The 17,543-nt window shown below is 36.9% G+C and overlaps 1 protein-coding gene across 7 annotated transcripts in view; it reads left to right on the top strand.

The window, feature by feature from the left end:
- Nucleotides 1-17,319, top strand: part of NF1 (neurofibromin 1) — a 240,955-nt gene extending 223,636 nt beyond the window's left edge. For 5 of the 7 annotated variants that reach the window (XM_065910020.1, XM_065910026.1, XM_065910024.1 and 2 more), the window contains 4 exons: nucleotides 240-382; nucleotides 750-796; nucleotides 2,055-2,271; nucleotides 13,672-17,319. In XM_065910020.1, coding sequence (XP_065766092.1) covers nucleotides 240-382; nucleotides 750-796; nucleotides 2,055-2,271; nucleotides 13,672-13,814 — 550 coding nt within the window. In that variant the 3' untranslated portion in view covers nucleotides 13,815-17,319. Of the gene's footprint in view, nucleotides 1-239; nucleotides 383-749; nucleotides 797-2,054; nucleotides 2,272-7,904; nucleotides 8,391-13,671 lie in introns of those variants that run through there. The other 2 variants (XR_010659685.1, XM_065910022.1) reach the window with 2 other exon arrangements.
- The last annotated feature ends 224 nt before the right edge of the window (nucleotides 17,320-17,543 follow it).

Genomic DNA, 17,543 nt, shown 5'->3' on the forward strand with positions numbered 1-17,543 from the left:
ATTTGGAAAAGCACCAGGAAGTAAAAAAGCACTCACCACTCTTCATTTTTATCACATTGTTCTAGGAAAGAATATATGTTTTCCAGTGTATATTTTCATTTAATTTATCTTTATTTTCTTTTTTTTTTTAATTTTTATTTTTTTTATTAGTTGGAAGCTAATTACTTCACAACATTTCAGTGGGTTTTGTCATACATTGACATGAATCTTTAAAATGTTCCTCTGTTGACTTTTTTTAGGCACAATTTGTTGGACTCTAAGATCAACACCCTGTTGTCATTGTGCCAAGATCCAAATTTGTTAAATCCGATCCATGGAATTGTGCAAAGTGTGGTATACCATGAAGAATCCCCACCACAATACCAAACATCTTACCTGCAAAGTAAATAAATGTATCGGGAGGAGGATTGTTGATGAACTTGACACAGGCGTGCTGCTAAAGAATACACTAGCTGAAGAATTTCTTATGAGGAATAGGCTTGTTCATATCTCTCTAGTGTGCCATTTTCTTACTCTCTTAATGTTGTGTTCAGTATGATAACTGGTTGGCAGCTTTTTAACTAAAGTTATGTTTTTATACTGAGTGTACTTTCAGTGAGTTTTAGTCTACTTTGATACTCATCCTCAAAAAAATGATTTTACTGTACATGTAGGTTTTATATATCATCAGCCATATAAATTATTTAATTTCTATTAAGATTCAAAGAGTTATCTTGCTTGTTGTAAGAGTAACATTTGATTTGTTGCAGGTTTTGGTTTTAATGGCTTATGGAGGTTTGCAGGACCCTTTTCAAAGGTAAGAAAATATATTTTTCTCTACTGACAAAATGAAAATTTTACTTATATAAGTATGCCTGTTTTAAGAACACACAATGTGCTGAAAACCAGAATGATTCATACAAACACATACGTTATTTTTATTAAAAGTTTTCTACCTCAAGATTCTTTCCAAGAGGCAATACCTTTAATATGTTTATATACTAGCTTTTGCCAAAAAAAAAAAAAAAATCAACTAAATTTATGCTTGACTTTTCAGAAAGGTATAATAAACCTTTGTAAACTTTTCTGCCCTCAGTCCCTCATGTAATTGATGACCTTAAGGCACACACTTAGGTATCTTATGATTAGGAAAGAGCATTACATATGGCCGAAATCTACCTCATGACCTGAAATTAATACAATGTTATATGTTGATTAAACCTGTTTTTAAAATTACATAATGAAAAAGATTTACCTTGTGAAAACATTTTTTTCCTCTCAAGCTGTTGCATTAGATTCACTCTTCCCTGAAAATATCCTCATGTGGTCCATTCAGTTTGTTCTTTGATTGGCATTTGTTGATATAGTGTGACATAAATAATGTTTTTAATGATTCTCTCTGTATATGCTCTCTTTCCAAATTGATTGAGGTTCCTTGAAGGCAGGACTTCTATTTCTTCCCCTAGTGGAGTGTTCTAGAGATAGGGGTGCTGAATCAATGTAAATAGTGTAAACTTTGTTTTAAAAATTGAGTGTTTAGTTTTATTTTATTTTATTATTACTGAATACCTCTTGATATGCAAAGGCTTTCATTTACAAAATGGGCCTGAAGTCACAGAAATAAGTGTGTCATGCAGCAACTTTTGTGGTTTGATGGCCAGTAATCCTCCATTCTCTTTAGAGTGTTTATTAGTTAGTTGAATCTCTAAATGGCAGCTGGAATGATGCTCTGCTCATTCTCCCTGTTTTGGAAAATAGTGTAGACATCATTCCTGATAATTGGATTGTCTCAGGATTAATTCAGTCTTTGTCTACGCGTGGCCTCCAGTAATTGCAGGTTCATCTGGAAGCCTTAAGTGTAAGCTGAATAAAATTCCCAGTTATAAGTCCCATGGTAGTCTATAAATATTATTTCATTCCCCCCCTCGCTTTTTTTAATGATCTGTAGTATAAAAGAAGAAAAATAGTAAATTAAGCCCAAAATAAAAATTGAATTACTCTTTTTTGGCTTCAAAGGGGATTTAGAAAAAATAAAAAAGAACGGAGCTAAAATAATTTCGTATTTTCCATTACAGCAAACACAAATCCCAGACTATGCTGAGCTTATTGTTAAGTTTCTTGATGCCTTGATTGACACGTATTTGCCTGGAATTGATGAAGAAACCAGTGAGGAGTCCCTCCTGACACCCACATCTCCTTATCCTCCTGCAGTGCAGAGCCAGCTTAGTATTACTGCTAACCTTAACCTTTCTAATTCCATGACCTCACTTGCAACTTCCCAGCATTCCCCAGGTCAGTAAATGTACTCTTTATGTAAATTTGAGCAATAATATTACTATACAACATTAGGAATTCCCTTGTTATCCGTTTACAGCAGATATTGCTCTTTTTTATCATGAAATTCATCTTACATTTCTTCTTTACCTTGTAGCTGATTTGAATTTTGGTTTCTGTAAAGCTTTCTGCTTTCAAAGAGTGCAACAAAAATAGTGACATGTTTATAGAGTGTTTACATAGTATTCCAAGGTTGAAACATTTTTAAGAGTTTAGGCAGGAAAAGTAACCTCAGGGATAGGTAACCCCTGTAAGTGAACAGAATGATAACTCCCTTATTAGATGTACTAATCTCGCCCTAGTGTCTCTGTGTCTCTGACACAGCCTACTGGGTCCAAAAAAGCCACACAGTATAGTAGTGTCCCAACTCCCTACTTCCAGCAACAACCTGAAAATCTAGGGGTGAACAAGCACCCAGACAAAAAAGCCACACCAAGAACATAACATCTTAAAGCCCATAAGCATATTCCTTACTCTGAAGTCACTCTTAGGTCCAAGTGTGGGAAGTATACCAATTCAACATGCAACTAACAGATGGATACATTGAGAAATAGCTAATAGCTCGGGTGGGGCTGAGATAAGCAAGATGGCAGAAACAGCAAATGCACAGAACTTTGGGCTCATTCAGTGTCAAAGCAGATGATTTCTTATGACTCTGGTCCACCCTGGAGGTGTTACTCAATCATTACAGAACTGGCACCATTGTGTATGTTATAATGACAGTAATAATGAAGGAATTCCGTTGAGGTCATGTTTATACTCAGAAAGATATCTTTTTAAAGTGGTTAAAATTAGGTTTTGTGTTTAAATTTCCATTATCTGAAAAGTTTACTCATGCTGTAAGGAAAAGTTATTAAATGTAGTTAAGTGGATTTTCTTTTAAAAAGCCAAGTAATGTATTATAACTACTTTGTATTGTTCAAGATCCATAAATAGAATTTCCAGTTTATAATTCTGGTTTTGCCTGAATATTTAGACATACATAGTTTTGAAGGTTCTAAAGAACTTGGCAAAAAAAAAAAAAAAAAAAAAGAACTTGGCAAATCTAGTGCCCAGTTCATACATATTGTAAACCATTATATTAAACTGCTATATTCATCTATGATCTGTTAAGCCTTGGTCAACAACAAAACCTTGGTCAGCAGAGGAAACAAATTATTTGATCTAGCACTTATTTATCAGTCACCTTACTGCAGCTAGTCAGGTTTCCCCTCCCCCCAAAAATATAAGTGAAATCTTGCCAACTTTTCCCCCCTATTTCCCCCCTATAACTGTGTTCATTTGACCTCTGTTACCTACTCCCTAGGACAGTGTTTCTCCAAGTGTGGTTCCAGACCAGCAGCCTCAGTGTCAGTTAGGAGCTTGTTGAAATGTGGTTGCTAGAATCCCACTCCAGACCTCCTGCACAAGAAACTCCTAGAGTAGGCCCAGCGAGCATTTCAACACTCAGGTGATTCTTACACACTAGAGTGTGCATAGGATCTTGCCCCATTATCAGCATTTCAGCTGTTAAAGCCAGGGCAAAACTTTACTGTCTTCTAGATACTGCAGTGACTACACTCTTTGCCTCATCACCACCACCTCCCACCCAGCCCCCCATGATAAAATCTTAGCTCTTTGGAGCTAGAGGGTACTACAGACGTAATTTAGTTCTGAGCTCACAGTGTCATACATGAAGGGGAGACTGGGCTTAGAAGAGCCAAGTAATTGCTTTATCACACAGTCTTTTCTAGAACCAAGGCCAGTGCTCTTCCCACCACCTCCGTTGCCTTCAGTATCTGCCGTCTCTCTTCCTTCCCTTCCCTTGCTATCCCGTTCTCTTTCCTATGTTTATGTCTGTCTCATTATTTCCATTTGCCTTACCTAAGTCCACCACAGCTTTTCTCCTGTAGAGCTGTCTGTCGTCTGGATTAGTCAACCACTGAAGTTGATCATGATTAGAAAATCCATAGACTCTGCCTATATCGATTCTCTTGTTTTTCAAGTTTGGTTCATTTTGACCAACATTTTGCCTCTTGGGCTACTAAAGAGATGTTAAAGCTATCAAAATGATTAGTTGTTTTTATATTGACTTTTTGTTTTTTTTAATCCGACTACCAGGGATATTTCTGCCTATTTTTACCCACTGATAGAGACAACAAAATAATCAGATTAAAATAAAGGTACCAGCACACGTTCTGGTTGCTGATGAACTGTTCATGTCCTGTGTTGATTGGACATTAACCATATCATTTGCTTAGAAAAATAGTCCTACTCTGCAACCTCTTATTTAGAATTGTCTAGAAAAATCAAAGAATAGTGTATTTGGTTTTGGTTACAGTTTTAAAACTACAGTGTCACCTCTAGTAGCTCTCCAAAGATGGCTACTTGAATGAATTATAACACCCTGAAAACCTCTGACTATTCTGAAATGAAACTGAAGTTTAAAAGTGATAGAATTAATTCTTTAGAATAATGGTGTTCAGCATTTTCTGTCTCTAAATTATAAATTTTATATCCTTTGGTTTGCCAGATTATTTTACTACATTAGAGAAAGAGTTTATCTTTTCAGTAGTCACTTTACTCTTTGATGAAACCCATTTGTATCTCTAAATTGTGGATTTATCTCCATGAAAGGATCCTGATTTATCTATCTGCCTAATTATTGTGTTTTTGTCATTTGTACTTAGATAATACCTCTTATAAGAGTTTATACTTTCTAACTAGGCATGCTGTTTTATAACTTTAGGTCCTTGTAATCTTATATCCCTGTCTCCTCAATTCTTTGTGGAACAGAGTTTGCTGATATCAAAGGGCTAAAAGAAGTGATGAATCTAATCCAGATTCATAACTTGCTGTAGCATTTCAACTTTGGTATTTAGTTGAATAGAAACCAGTATATTTCCCTGTTTCCACTTTGATCAGCCATGTGCTAACCAGAAGTATTTAAAGAAGCCCTATGTCTCTCCCTGAAATGGACCATGAGTGTTGCTTGCCATTAATTACCCAACATCAACCCACACTAGTCTACTGAATTTTAAGCAGGTGTAAGCTTTGTTGCTTTTTGTCAAAAAGCAAAAGATGCTGATCTGCACACAGCTCAAACTTTGCTTCAAACTTTCTGTCGATTTAAGACTTTGCTTTCTGGATCTTTGGTACTTAGCAAGATTGACCGCTAAGCTGTATCTTCTGTTGGTCTCCAGTATTCTCTGCCATCAAATTAGCTACATAAGAAATTCATGAACTCCCTAGCCCTCCTTATCAAGCATAACCTTATTTAAGTAAAAATTTTGGTGATAATTCAGTAAGTCACCAGCTTCTGAGGAAGTGGCAGTCATTTACATAAAACCAGTGTCTCTGAAAATACATTCTTCTTGACAGATGATCATAGGCCATTTGTCTATCCCCTTAACACAAGGAGGATTTTTTTATGTTTTATATTTTTATATATGAAGATACATAAATGACTGTCTTCTGACTCCACTCCTCGCAGAAATTGAATTTGGTATCCGTGGAGCCAGTGGAGTATACTCAGAGTTCATTGCATATGAAATTGTGTTAACTGTGGCCCTTTTAGCCAATGAACATAGAACTTTGTCTCTTCAGATTTTCCCACATGCGATTATCAGAACCTTAAAGAGAATCTATAGCATTTACTCTTTGATAAATAAGAATATTTCAGATTTGATATTGTGATCCATTCTTTGGCCCAGTGTAGCTGAGCCAGACATGAATTGAAGAACCAGGATTAGAGCTAGAAAATAAAAACGTATCTACTAAAAATGCTGTATATGGGACTTTCTCTTGCTTAAGAAAGCCATAAATGGCTCTCTAACTGGGTGAGCAAAGGTGCCTTTTTAAAACCATGTTGAGTGCTTTATAACCATTTCAAGTATGCATTTCAAATACCGTCTTCCTGTATCCTCTTCAAATATTAAAGAGCAAGTATACTAGAAATAAACATCCAGATGGCATTATATGGATTTGGTGGGCTGCAGTCCACGGGCCCGCAGAGTCGGACACAGCTGAGCACACAAGCGATAGTTGCTGGATGATGGTATTCACTAAAAAGAAATTAAGTAGATTCATCTACAGTATATTAAAATTTAATTTATACTCTACTGAGACCTCCTAATATTTTTCACACTGTAATTTAATTCAGTAAACACTCAAACTCCTCTATTGTAGGTATTCAGTAGGTACTCCAGAACATTTAAGGTGACAGAGAGCCTGGTCCCCAGAGACTGGGCATTTTTTGCCTATGGATCTCAGTATTCAGTTTCAGCTGAAGTTTATATTTCCTTCCGAGGCATGTTTAACAAATCCTTTGTGTACACAAGTTCTTTGATTTTTAAGTACAAGATTAATACTACAGTACTCTGTAGAAAATAACCCCAAATCCAGATTTTGTCTTGAATTATCACAGATGTTCATTGTTTACATGCAAGGGACTCTGTTAAACCAAGGGAAGTGGAGGCACTAATAAGACATGAGACCTGCCCTCAAACAGATTTCAGAACAGTAAGAGTGGCAGGGTATACACAGTATACTGTTTTGACCTCTTTTGTGACCTTTTGCACTCATATTGTACCTTATAACTATAAAGTATTCTGATCATTCAAAGGGACATCTGTTTGGAAAAATCAGGTGATAATTATGGGTAAAGTTTAATAATATATTTTTTACCTCAAAAATATGTGAGATGTATATTACATTTTTTAGCAAAAATAAGCCTGTGATCTATTTTAAATATTTTTTCACTTGGAAAAGAAAATCTTAATTTTTTTCTTTGATCAGCTTATTTTACTGTTAGTATTAGAGCATGAATATTTCTAGAGCAAAGACCTAGTTGTGGAACTTTATTTTAAATTCACTTCTTTCATTTCGTTTTGGGTCTGTGTCCAAGACTGTTAGTTAGTTATTCCATCCTTCTGCTTCTGTAAGGTAGACCTCCCTCCCAGGAAGCTGGGTGGGTCAGCTCGGAATCCTAAGGACTCCAGCCCCCCAGTAGTGCAGACAGCTGTGTGCAGAAAGGGTCAGTCCATCGAAACCATTTCTGCAAAGAGTAGACTTAGTCATACTTCTGCTGTGTTTACCAGGTTTAATGTGTCTCCCTCTTAAAGAAACATAAGAAACCTCTATTTTGAGACTACTTAAAGTCTCCAAAGCCATTTTTTTTTAATGTTTTATGAAACTACTTATGGTAGTGCACACCTTTATTTGGTATATTCTTGATTTATTTTTCTTCTTTTTCTTTGTTATCACCTTCTATTTAAGGGAGAAAAATCATTTTAAACTGAGCAACTAGTTGGTGTAATTTCTGCAAATTTTCCACTTCAGTTTTTAATGTAATTCTTGATTTACACTAAAATCCTTACTTCTAATAAGGGTGGTAAAAACACATCTATCTGTAAAATTGTAAGTTCTACCATTTATTAATATTTAGAGTTGGTAATATTTAGGGAATTAGCTGTCAGTTTAATAATTAAAACTATAATCCTCCTGAAAAACCAAGAAAATTAATAATTATCCAGTATCTAATCATATTTCACCCTTTACAAATCTTATGAGCATCACTCACTCTTGTTTTCTCTTCCATTCTGTCTGTGAAGCTTCTCTGCCTTGCTCTAAATCAGCAGTTCTCATGCAGCTGTTTCCTCATCAAGGTACTCTTTACTTTTGTCATCTTTGCACGAATTGCTGCTTACCCTGCGCTCATCCCAGGCACATGGCATGAGACTTCATTCACCAAACCCTGTAAGCAGAGTCTGGCTCAGGCACATAAAGGACTTATAAGGCCATTCCTGTAAGGTCTGAATGCCTCTGGCGCCGCAGGGCCAGGACTCGTCTTGATGGAAGAGCTGCCCAGGTTCCCCTGAACACTGAAGATGCTGTCCCGGCCCTGAACTAACACGGGCAGGTTAACAGGCAACTCCAGGGAGAGGTACTGGAGCAAGGAGGGTATGCGGTGTGGGGAAGAATTTTTAGCTTAGGAAGTATTTATTTTCCGTAAATATGACGCCAACCCCAGCGTTTCCTTAGAAGTTAAAGCTGGCTGTCTTTTTTAATCACCTGTGCTAAAAAAAGGAAGGAATGTGGTCCTTAGTTAGCTCAAAGGACTAAGAAGAAAAAAGTGTGATGCAGTTATGTCTCATTTATAAAAGATGCCTTTTCTTTCTTTTATTCTTCAGTAATTAATATACAGAAAGATTAGACCTGTTTAGAAAAAGAGATGTCAGCAATTGATGAAAATCCATTACAAATATTTTTGAAGTTCCTATAGTTAATCTTTTGTATATCTAGCTCAAAAGATTAACAATTCTAAATATATAATTAACACATCTCCATCAATGTATTTACTTGTGGCGCTAGTGGTAGAGAACCCACCTGCCAACGCAGGAGAAATAAGAGATGGAGGTTCGATCCCTGGGTTGGGAAGATTCCCTGGAAGAGGACATGGCAACCCACTTCAGTATTCTTGCTTGAAGAATCCCATGGACTGGGGAGCCCGAAGAACTACAGTCTCGAGGGTCTCAAAGAGTCAGGCAACATTGAAGCGACCAAGCACAGCACACACACAAGAATAAGCTCCGGTTACCTTTTCTGCTAGGGAAACTTAATGGTATTTCTTGCTTATTTACTTTAGTTTCAGTAACTTTAAAAATTCCAGTATAAAATTCAAATCCTATGCATTTGTTGTAAAACTGCTTTCAGTACTTCACTTTTTTTTTCCAGTTATTAGGAGCATCTTAATTTGTGCAGTAATTATGTGCAAAAAATCTTCACCTAGCTTATCTGATTCTTCTAACAGTCCTTTGAAATAGGCACATGTACTATTAATTTTAAGTGCCAGATTAAGAACTGAAACAAAATAAGAGTTCTCATCCAGACAGACTGGACCCTGGGTCTTCTGATGTGCCTTATTATATATGTAACAAATGAGCCCTCTGACACCTTTGCCTTCTCGTAGATGCAGTAAGAATTTTCTGACAGGTTTGCCATAGATACATGGGATAAACTAAGCAGTGCAGATTCAGGGACCTTACTAGAGCCCTGTGCAGGTGGCAGGAGGTTTGGATTATTATTAAGTTTTTCATTTTCTCCTCAGTGTCTCAAGAACTAAAAAGGATTTGATCCTTTTATTTTCTCATGAAAATATTAGATTCCAGTTTGAGAGATCATTTTGGTGTTTAAAAAATAGGTGACTCTAAGTATTTTATTATTTGTCGGGATGGAACTGTATCCCTAGTGGTCAAAGTAAACCCTGATACCTGCCTTCAAGGAACTCATGTTTGAGCAAAGGAAGTAGATATATAATGGATGTATGTTATTTAACTATAGTGTAATGATTTTTTTCCCACTTACTCAATTCAGTGAATTTTATAACCTTTGTAACCAATAACACCTTCTACTTAGGATTTTATCTTTACATGAAACCACTACAGTTCATTGAAGCACAGTGCTTATTAATACACTGTTGTGAAAAATTTTCAGCTTCTTCTGCCCTGCATGTTTGTAACTGGCTACATGTTTAAGAACAGCATATCTAAGGGAATTTAAAGTAGTAAGTCAAGACTACAGAGGTTTTTAACCTTTTATTTCACCTGAGTGGTGGCCTCCAAGTTTCTCACTTCGCGGATTTCTGCTTTTGTGCCCACTGAGAGTCGGAAGGGAAAGCCCGTGCTTAGGGGCATCAGAAACCAGGACACAAAGCCTCCAAGAGGCCTTGATGAGTGGGCATGCAGGACCAAGGTCTGCTCACTCATATAAAATGTCATGTACCAAAGCAGGGTGGTCTGTCTCCATTTAGGCAGTTGGGCTGATAATCTGAGAGTTTTTCTTATAGAATATCAAGACCAAATCCTTCACTAGCTTCTAGAAAGGTTTCTAGTTTTAATTTAAGAGGGTTGAAAAGAAGAATGCTGCCAAAATTCTCAAAAGTGAGAATTGAGCTTAGAAACCAGGATACTAGGATCATTCTGTTTCATACTAACTTGGCTTTTTTCAAGATGCTATCTTTGATATAATTGATTTTTAAAAAGCCTCCAAGATTTTTATGTCAGCTTCTCCTTTGATCCTTAAAATAAAACATTTTTGCTGTGAAATCGAACTTAGGAATCACCATCATGCCACATTCACCTGTGTGTGACTTGTAGGGTTGGGTCACTCAATAGGAAGAAACACACACAAAAACACAAAATGAATTGAGATGAAAATTGAATTTGAGAGTAAAAACAGGACCTCCACCTCTCACATAGCATTGACACTTTGGGTTATCAGTGACAGTCCTAAGTCAATGATACTTTAAAATTTTTAATTAAAAGGAACATACATGTGTACGGGGGAAAAATTAGAAAATTCAGCAAAATAGAAGAAAAAAGTCACCTATAATCCCACCACTCTAAGATAAGCACTGTTTATTAACATTTCGGTGCCTCTTCTTCTAATTTCTCTTCTTTATGTAGTTGAGATCACAGTAGGTGTAAAACTTTATTGCTTGTTCTTACTCTTAACATCTAAATTTTTATTTAGAGGTCTGAAGGTTATTTGCTTAACAAAATAGGAAATTAAATATTCTTAGTATATCTTTGAAGAAACCTTCACCCTAGTGACTTACTCTGATTATAATTTATATAACTTTTAATTCTTAAGAATTAAACTGAACAGGCCCTTGTCCTCAGATGGAAGCTTTGCCTCCTTGCAGTATGATGACTGCTCCTCCAATCCCCACCCCCAGAAAGAGCCATAGTCTAGTCAGGGGTGTGACTTCACCAAAGGTGGTCACACAAGAAAGGGCCCCAGGGTGGAAAATTGCTGGCAGAGGGACACCAACTCTCTGGTGGTTGACACTGTGTCCCTCCTGATGACCATCTCCTGATTGTTTCAAACTCTTATCTTTAAAGTTCCAGTTTTGCCTGAATCTTACTTCCTATTAAGGAAATAACCCTAGATAAGAAACTATTGGCCTTGTACTTGTAGGCCACATGCAGATTTGAGGAAAGGGAAGGTCAAATACACAGACAAGTTCATGATCCTTTCAGACAGAAGAAGCTACAAACAGTATTGTCTTTTCCAGTAAAAATATGGTGCAGCCACACTGGCAGTCAAAGTGGTTGATGCTTTTTGACTCTCCCCAGTTGCAGCCATCACATTTAAAAATGGAAACATGCTGTTCAACCAGTGTTTGTTGGAAAAGACATCAACTAGATCTTAGAGAAAAAACAAAAATGAGTAATAAATTATCTTTGCCCTTCAAGGTGCTTTTATTCTAGTAGAGAAAATATGACATACACACAGATGGTGACAATATAGACAAAATATAAATACCATATAAAAGCAGGGAGAATGCATCATGAAAGAAACAAATGAGAAAAAAGTGCGGGTTGCCCTTGATCTTGGAGAGATCGGTAAGGCAATTGAAAGAGCTGCACACACATCACAGAGTGCAAGGTACGTTCAAAAGATGATAAGCAGTCTTCTTTCAATTTTGTTATTTCTTTTCTAGATAGCTCTGGAGAAGATTAAAATAAGTATGCAGAAGAGAATAAAAATCATCCAGAATTCTGTTGCCCAGAGAAAAGTTCTTTGAACATCACGGTGTATTTTCTTCCATTTATCTTTCTACCCATAGGATTAGATTAGAACAGATTCAGTGCAGGTTCACTGCCCTTGGCTCCCAGAGAGGTGTTGCTGACATTTTTAATGCTGCATTCACACTCCCAGCCCAGTTCACTTTTCCATATGCCTATGTTCCTTTGATAAACTCAAGACAGCAACCCTCTAGGAAGCCTGTGTAAATCAGACCAGGTGCCTGTAGACGCTCCATACTCTGAGTGGAATTCAAGGCTGACTCCAAACGAAGGATGTGTGTGACTCTTAGAAGGAGGTCATCACAGAGCCATTTTCTATTCATGAGCCAACAGACAGATGTATGAATCTTTGTATATTTTCAGTCACATAAGTACTTTTTGACTTGAAATACTATTTTTTGTCCATAAAGAGAAATTTTTCCATTCTCAAATTTACTCTTTATTTTAAAATTCAGATGGTACAAATAAGAATAAAGTAGGGAATTTCCTAGCGTTCCAGTGGTTAGGACTCTCCACTTCCATTGCAAGGGACATGGGTTCGAGGAACTAAAGTCCCAAAAGTCACGTGGTACAGCCAAAAAATAAAAAGAATAAATTAAAAATTACCTGAAATCATATCATCCAGTAATAATATATTTTGGCAGATGTTTTCCCAACCTTTTTTTCCTTCCTGTATGTGTATTTCTTTTCCCCCTACTCCCACATTATGGTCATTTTTCTATATTAGTAAAGATTTGCTACATTTTGCTACAAATGGCTTAAATTTTGCTACAAATGACTAAAATGCTTTTTCTTTTGACACCAGTAGTTATGTCAAAGGTGGGTATAATCGGTCTAATTATCTTAGTAAAGTTTGTTAAAGTATAACAGAAAAGCACACCGATTATAAATTTACAGCCTAAGGAACTTTTAAGAAGTAAACATACTTAAAAATCCAGCATCCAGATCAAGAAACAAAACATCACTGGCACCCCCAAGAAACCATCCTCATGCCTTCATCCAGTCACTCCTTCCCCAGAGGTAACCACTCCTGTGACCTGTCTAATCTGTAATCTTTACTAATCTGATGAGTAAAAAAATACCCTGTTTTTTGCTTCTTGTCACTTTATGAAGTTACTAATCAGATCATTTATAAAAATACATTGTAGGGCCCTGTTTGGGGAGGTTTAATCTCCTCCATGAGAGAAGTAAATGGCAACTGTTAAGGTGTAGAACAAAAAATGACTTGGCAGAGTTGAAAAGATCAAAGCAAAAATTCTGCTGTATGATCTTTGGGATATATTATTTTCTCAGTAAATATTTGAGTTCCTTTGGGGTAGGCACTATGATTTTGAGAAGAAAGAGCATCTCCCTTTCTTTGAAATGGCGTATTTCCATAGGTTTTGCAATTACAGAATATATCCTGTGTATAAACAGCTAGTAAGCTACATGGCCCTCTGCTGGAAACTTCTGGTATGGTTTGGAGGAAGGCGTTCTGGTCTGGTGACTGCTAGCGTTTCTTTCATTCAGCTCAAGCCTGCCTGCCTCTGGCTTTTCCTTGCAACTTCTCTGGTTTTTGTTTTGTTTTTTCCCCCCTTATGCTATTTTTCTGCTATGGTAGCAAATTGTGCTGAACAAAGTGTGAGGTGTGTAAACCTCAAGATCTTTGTAAACACTCTAGCAGTTGACTGTTTAAAATGAATGCAAAAACAATAGACCAGGTTTTATCTCATTTCCAAATTGTGAGATTCAGTCCTGGAGCTTAACGCCAGAGGAGAAGGGGGTAACTGGCTGCTTCCTTTCTCTCCAGGAATCGACAAGGAGAACGTTGAACTCTCTCCCACCACTGGGCACTGTAACAGTGGACGAACTCGCCATGGATCCGCAAGCCAGGTGCAGAAGCAGAGAAGTGCTGGCAGTTTCAAACGTAATAGCATTAAGAAGATCGTGTGAAGCTTTCTTTCTTTCCTTTTTTAAACAGACTTAACTGACACGGGCTCTTCACTAGTGACCCCTCACCTCCGTGCTGTGATGCTGCACTTCATGTTTTCTAATGAGCCCATCCAGTCTGCCATGTTGCCAGATGATCAACTCTTGGAAGCATTGCCTAAATTTAATGCTGCTTTTATCTTTAACTTTTTTTTTTTTTTACTTTCGGTTTAAGCAAGTGTTCAGAACAGCTGCAGAGAGTGGGCAGTCAGGACACTTGAACTGAGAACATCCCAATTGTGAGAGAGGATGAATTCTTGAATACTGCTACTACTGGCCAGCTATGAAAGCCATTTGCACAGAGCTCTGCCTTCTATGTTTTCCCCTCCTTCAACATAAAGTAAAGTGTTAGTCTTATTTACACACTTTTCAAGATAGAAGTTTATGGGAGAAATAATATTATAACCCCAGTATGTTTAATCTGACTTTTAGCTGTGGACTTTTTTTTACCTTACAAAACTGAAGAACCATAGAGGTCAAGCCTCAGTGACTTCACACCATAAAGCCACAGGCAAGGTACTTTGGGGTAGGGGGGAGGGTGGAGGGATTTAGTATTTTGTAGTGGGTTCTTAAGAAATACTAACACTTGAGTATTAGCAATAATTACAGGAAATAAACATAACCACATATATCTTAACATTACTGAATTAAAGAGATGAGTTCTGAGGCCTTATCCAAACTCAGTCATCCAAACTAGTTTATATTTTTCTCCAGTTGATTATCTTTTAATCTTTAAATATGCTAAAAGTCATTCTTTTTGTTTTTGTACGCCAAAACTATACTAAGTATAGTAATTATACATTTTTCCCCTCCTCCTCTCCTTTACTAAATAATTCCAAGCAGGGTAATCAGTGAACAAAGTGTCGAAAATTGTTCCTAGAAGGTAATTTCGTAGATGGTTGCATTAGCTCCATACAAAATGGAATGGTACGTGACTATTAGAGTAGATGATGCTTTTATTTTGTTTAATATTTTTCCCAGAAACATAGAGTATGGTGTATATTATCAAAAAAATTTTTGATGAGATGTATTTTAAATGTCTTGTAATCTTTCCTCTCCCCTCCAAAAAATCAGGAATCTCTAGCAAAACGTTTCGGTTCTATATGATAGAATTGCATTTAATCACTGTGAAAAGACTGGTCAGCCTGCATTATTATGACAATAGGGGACCTTAAGAGTTGCTGCTATGCTGAATGGTATGGATTATCATGGCATTGGAATTTCCATAGTAATGCAGATCCAATTTCTTTGTGGTACCTGCAGTATGCAAAATAATTTGACTTCAGTGACTATATTAGTATCTGGATGTTCCAATTTAGGACTAAACCATATTTATTACAAGAAGATATCCCCCTATTCCTGGACTCCCTTTATATGTTAAGATGTAATGGCTTTGGGAGGGGAAAAGAAACTTAAGGGAGGGGGAATTTCCTAAAGTGCTGTTTCATGAGTGGATTTCAGTAAATTAAATTCCACAGCTAAATCAATAAATAATGGTACATTTAAGTGTTCTGATTTTAATAATATAACACATTTCACATTTATCCACACAGTAACAATGTAATATGTTAATGTAAATAAAATTGCTTTTGATATTCAGAAATAACAAGAATTTAATTTTTTTAATTTGTTTACAGTCCTGGGAAAAGTAAGAACCATTTGCCAAAATGAAAAAAAAAACAACACTTTACCGCTAATAGTTATTTTGACCCTGAATTGTTGGAAAATATTGAAGATACATGCAATTAACTAAACTTTTTAACTATTGTAGAGGCTTCATTAGAATAGAATGTTGTAATAACAGAGCAACTAAGGTGATAAGGAAGTAAGACCAGAGCTGAGCTTAGAAATAGATCTTTAACAGCCTGGTGCCAAGAATGCCAAGCTGCTGGTAAGGTCCGTGTCTTCCCACAACCCAGAGCTTCTGGGGTGGGCCCCCTGGCTCCTGGAATGTGAGCTTTTAATAATTTTGGTTCTGTGTTTTTCCCTCTTTGTTGGTTGGTTTGGTGCAATGACTGTGGGTAGTGTTATGCTATTTTGCTTCTCCCATCAAAACAGAGAAACTTCCAAAGCTTTACCGCTAAAAAAATATTGATCTTTCCATAAATAAGTTTTCCAGGGTATGTTATTTCTGAAATTTATTCGTTAACTTCCCTCTAGTGTAATGAAGGGAGCGAATTCACTTGAAGTACCTCATGAAATGATCTGCATTGCATAAATCAGAACTTTGAACCTTCTTTGAATTGCAGAAGTGCTTTTAACCAGTACATACTAGAAATTTGAAAACTTATTGAGGTTTAAGGTTCACCTTGTTTAAAGAACTTCTGACTTTTGAGGAAACTCTAGTTTTCCAAGAAACTAAAATGAACATGAGGTCAGTCTCACCAATATGCTTCCCCTGGAGAAATGAAACTCTCTTTTTAGGCCTCATACATATAAACTGCACAAGAAATTCTGAAGTTTACAGCAGGTTGCCTATTCTGCATAATCTGATGTAAGTTCTATAAAGCAATTTGTTTTGGGTTTGTAGATGTTTCCCCTGACTTTTTAAAAAGGAAAACATGAACTCACCATTTTTTTGTCATGATCTCCCTGCTTTATCACCCGCCTTGTCCCAGGGGTGTGCCCTTCTTTGCCAGCCTTGAGACCTGGTTCTCTAGCTTTGGGGGACATGGCCAGTGCTCTCTCCTGCATCCTCTCAGCACCTGTCATCACTGGGGGCCGGCTCCGTGCAGGTCCTAGGCCAGGGCTGAGGACCCCGGAGAGAACGGACAGGGGATGTCCTGGGGGAGACAGAATGGAAGCGGCAACCCACCCTGCTTAGCGGGCTTTAGGGTTCTCAGTTCCGTTTTGCTTCTATGTTTGTTTTTTGGTTTTGTCTTTACATCCCACCCCTAACCCAGGCATATGAGGCATGTCTTATTCAATGTTATGCAATGGACTTATACAAAAATTCACTCTTAGTGTCAGCCACACAGTTTTTTTTTTAATGCAGTATATTCACCTGTAAATAGTTTGTGTAAAATTTGACAGAAAAGTATATTTACTACACTGTAAATACATGTGATGATATATTGTATTATTTTGCTTTTTTGTAAAGCAGTTAGTTGCTGTACATGGATAACAAACAAAAAATTTGATTATTCTCGTGTTAGTATTGTTAACTTCTTCCTGCGACTACGTTACATCATTTAAAGAAAATGCTGTGTATTGTAAACTTACGTTGTATATGATAACTTCCTCTCTTTTCTGTTCAGGCCCAAACTCTGGCAGTTCCCTTGTCTACAGCCTCGTTAATATTGTAAGCAGTTGTACGCCAGCAGGAGAAATACTGCCCAACAGACAAAGTCCACCATTGTAGGGGAGAACTGTAGAAATCCATTTCAGATCACTGTTGTTCCCATCCCATTCTCCTCCCTGTGTATGTACTCCTCCCCCTTTTTTTAAGTAAAATGTAAATTCAATCTGCTCTAAGATGTGGGGAGTTATTTAATTTCTTCACATGCATCAACTCTCTTTTCTTACTTGCCCATTACTCCTCCCTGATCTTTTGAAACATTAAGGCCATTTCCTTTCTTTTAAGGATGTCTTGGGTTCTTAAACCACCACCACCCCCTACCCTGCCATGGAAAAGACCTTTCTAGTTCGAGAACTTCTCTCAACTAAAGGTAAAATAATTTTGGTGAAATGCGT

The sequence above is a fragment of the Muntiacus reevesi genome, chromosome 18 (genome assembly GCF_963930625.1).
Source record: "Muntiacus reevesi chromosome 18, mMunRee1.1, whole genome shotgun sequence".
Classification (NCBI taxonomy): domain Eukaryota; kingdom Metazoa; phylum Chordata; class Mammalia; order Artiodactyla; family Cervidae; genus Muntiacus; species Muntiacus reevesi.